Source organism: Arachis ipaensis, chromosome B10 (genome assembly GCF_000816755.2).
Source record: "Arachis ipaensis cultivar K30076 chromosome B10, Araip1.1, whole genome shotgun sequence".
In the NCBI taxonomy this organism is placed as follows: domain Eukaryota; kingdom Viridiplantae; phylum Streptophyta; class Magnoliopsida; order Fabales; family Fabaceae; genus Arachis; species Arachis ipaensis.
In genome coordinates this window covers 135829551-135831740 of record NC_029794.2, presented here as the reverse complement: position 1 = coordinate 135831740, position 2190 = coordinate 135829551, and the positions used below count along the sequence as shown (strand labels likewise).

The following is a 2190-nucleotide window of genomic DNA, read 5'->3' as shown; positions in this document are numbered from 1 at the left end:
GTACCAGTATGCAAGAACACATGGTGACAACCACCTATGGACAAGTGTTGGAATCGTTGGCTGACCCTTTGACCAAAACTGTTCTGCATAGAAGCCAAAATGAGAGCTTGCAATGGTACAAAACTTGTTTGGTATCTTCTCATTGTCAATGTCCCCACTCAGCTTAAAAGAAGGATGCAGCCACTCATAGAACTGGTGATGTATATGACTCTTCAGGACATAATGGTAGCTAGAATTAACCTTAAAATCGAAACGGATAATGTGATTCTTCCTTTGGTCATCAGAATCAATCTGCAAACCACCCAAAAGCAACCCAATTAATATTTCCCTCTGCTCTTTGGTTAGCTTCAGGCTCATTGGTCTTTTAACAACTTTCCTATTCAAGCTCAAGAGATGGTCAAGCTTTTCCATCAATGGGGCTTCAATATCGTACTTTTTTAGGCACATGAAGTCATAGATCTTTGCAGCCTTCAAGTGATTTCCAGAGGACAGGTATCCACTCAAGATAATGTTGCATGATCGGCCATTAACACCAACAGACCCATCACGATTCATTTGGTTAAATATATTCTCAGCCTTTTCAAGATTACCAACCTTCACCAATGAATCCAAATATATACTGTATACAGTACAGCTATGACGACATTTCTCCTGGCACTGGAAGAATGCCTCTTCAAGTTTATCGTGTAATTCCAAATTGTAGTACATGCTTAGTAAACTAATATAAGATGGTGTCAGTGGCTTCAAACCACTATTCAAAAATTCTGTCATAATGGATTCCGCAGATTCCAATTCTTGTGCTTTGCATAGTATCTCTATTATTTTGTTATAGGCTGCAGTGCTTGTTGTCTCTAGTTTCTCCTGCATCTCTTGAAATATCTCCAAAGACTTCTTAGGCATGCCAACCTTTGAGTAGACTTCCATTTTATACACAAACGCATGAGGCGGGGGATCAATCTCAAGCTGAAGAAGTTTAGACCAAGTCTTCTCAGCTTCCTCCGCATCCCCCCCCTTTGCACAAACCCTCAAGATGGATATTAGCACCTCCCCTCCCTGCTCAATTCCGGCACGTACCATCTCTTCCCTTATTTCGTCTACCCTTTCTCTATCTACGGAATCCTGATAACTATGCAGCCAAATTAAGCCACCATAAATATCTTTATGCACTTGAAAACCGCTTGTAACCAATTGATGATATACAAACTCAGCTTGCCTAAGGTAATGTTTCGAAAGCATCCCAGGTTTGCTGACAAGAGCTTTGAAGAGGGAATTATGCAAGCTGAGACGAGGCTGGTAACCACCCAACTGAATCATACGATTGTAAATGCTGCATGCTTCATCCAAACAACCTTGAACAGGAGCACTAAGATAAGCAACAACTAATATATGGAAAGTTGACTCACTAGGAACACGACCTTGATTGATAATATCATCAAATACCTCGCGGCACTTTGAAAACTTTCGGTCTCTACCCAGGTAATCAGCTAGCTTAGTGGCAAGAGCAAAATCAAATCGGTACCAACTCTGTTGCATCATCCACTTGTATACCTTCACAGTGAATTAAAGCAATTAAATTTCCCAACATGTAATTGACAGTTGCAGTAATAAGAAGGTGAAAACTCAGATGCAGTCGACTTCACGTGAAGTTGATAACTGAGAGCTACTAAATAAAAATTTAGTCAAATCAGTCAAATCATCTAACTACTATCAATTATCAACTTCACATAAAGTCAACTAAAGTCCACTGCACCTGAGTTTCCACCTAATAAGAAATAAGTGTAAAGAGGAAAAGTGAACTGACTCTAAAAGCAGTTTCATTCTCGCGAATGCGCATGCAATGGACGGCGAGATACGTGGCATCTTCCTGCCTCATCCATTTCCTCTGCCCATTCAGTATCTTCACAGCCGTCGACTTGTGCGCCGGAAGGTCCTTGCACAGCCACGCCAGCCTCGCCCTCCGCCACTCCTCCGGCAGCTCATTCAGCTCCTTCACCTCCACCTCCGCCGCGCTTGACACCTTCCTCATATCTTCCGCCGCCCCCGCGCTTCTCTCGAATTCGAACGCCTCGATCTCCGGCAGCAGCGATTCATACTCTTCTTCTTGTTGTTGTACGGAGGCGGTGGAAGTGCCGGAGGAAGCGGAGAGGCGGGGAAATTGGCGGGGACGGCGGGAAAGTAACGGCGGCGGAA

The 2190-nt window shown here is 43.4% G+C and overlaps 1 protein-coding gene across 1 annotated transcript in view; it reads right to left on the bottom strand.

The window, feature by feature from the left end:
* LOC107623739 (pentatricopeptide repeat-containing protein At2g15820, chloroplastic) overlaps window positions 1-2184 on the bottom strand; it is a gene marked incomplete in the record, with an annotated part of 2976 nt that extends 792 nt beyond the window's left edge. Inside the window, 2 exon segments of the mRNA XM_016326098.2 lie at window positions 1-1548; window positions 1802-2184. Of these exon segments, the coding sequence (XP_016181584.1) occupies window positions 1-1548; window positions 1802-2026 (1773 nt within the window).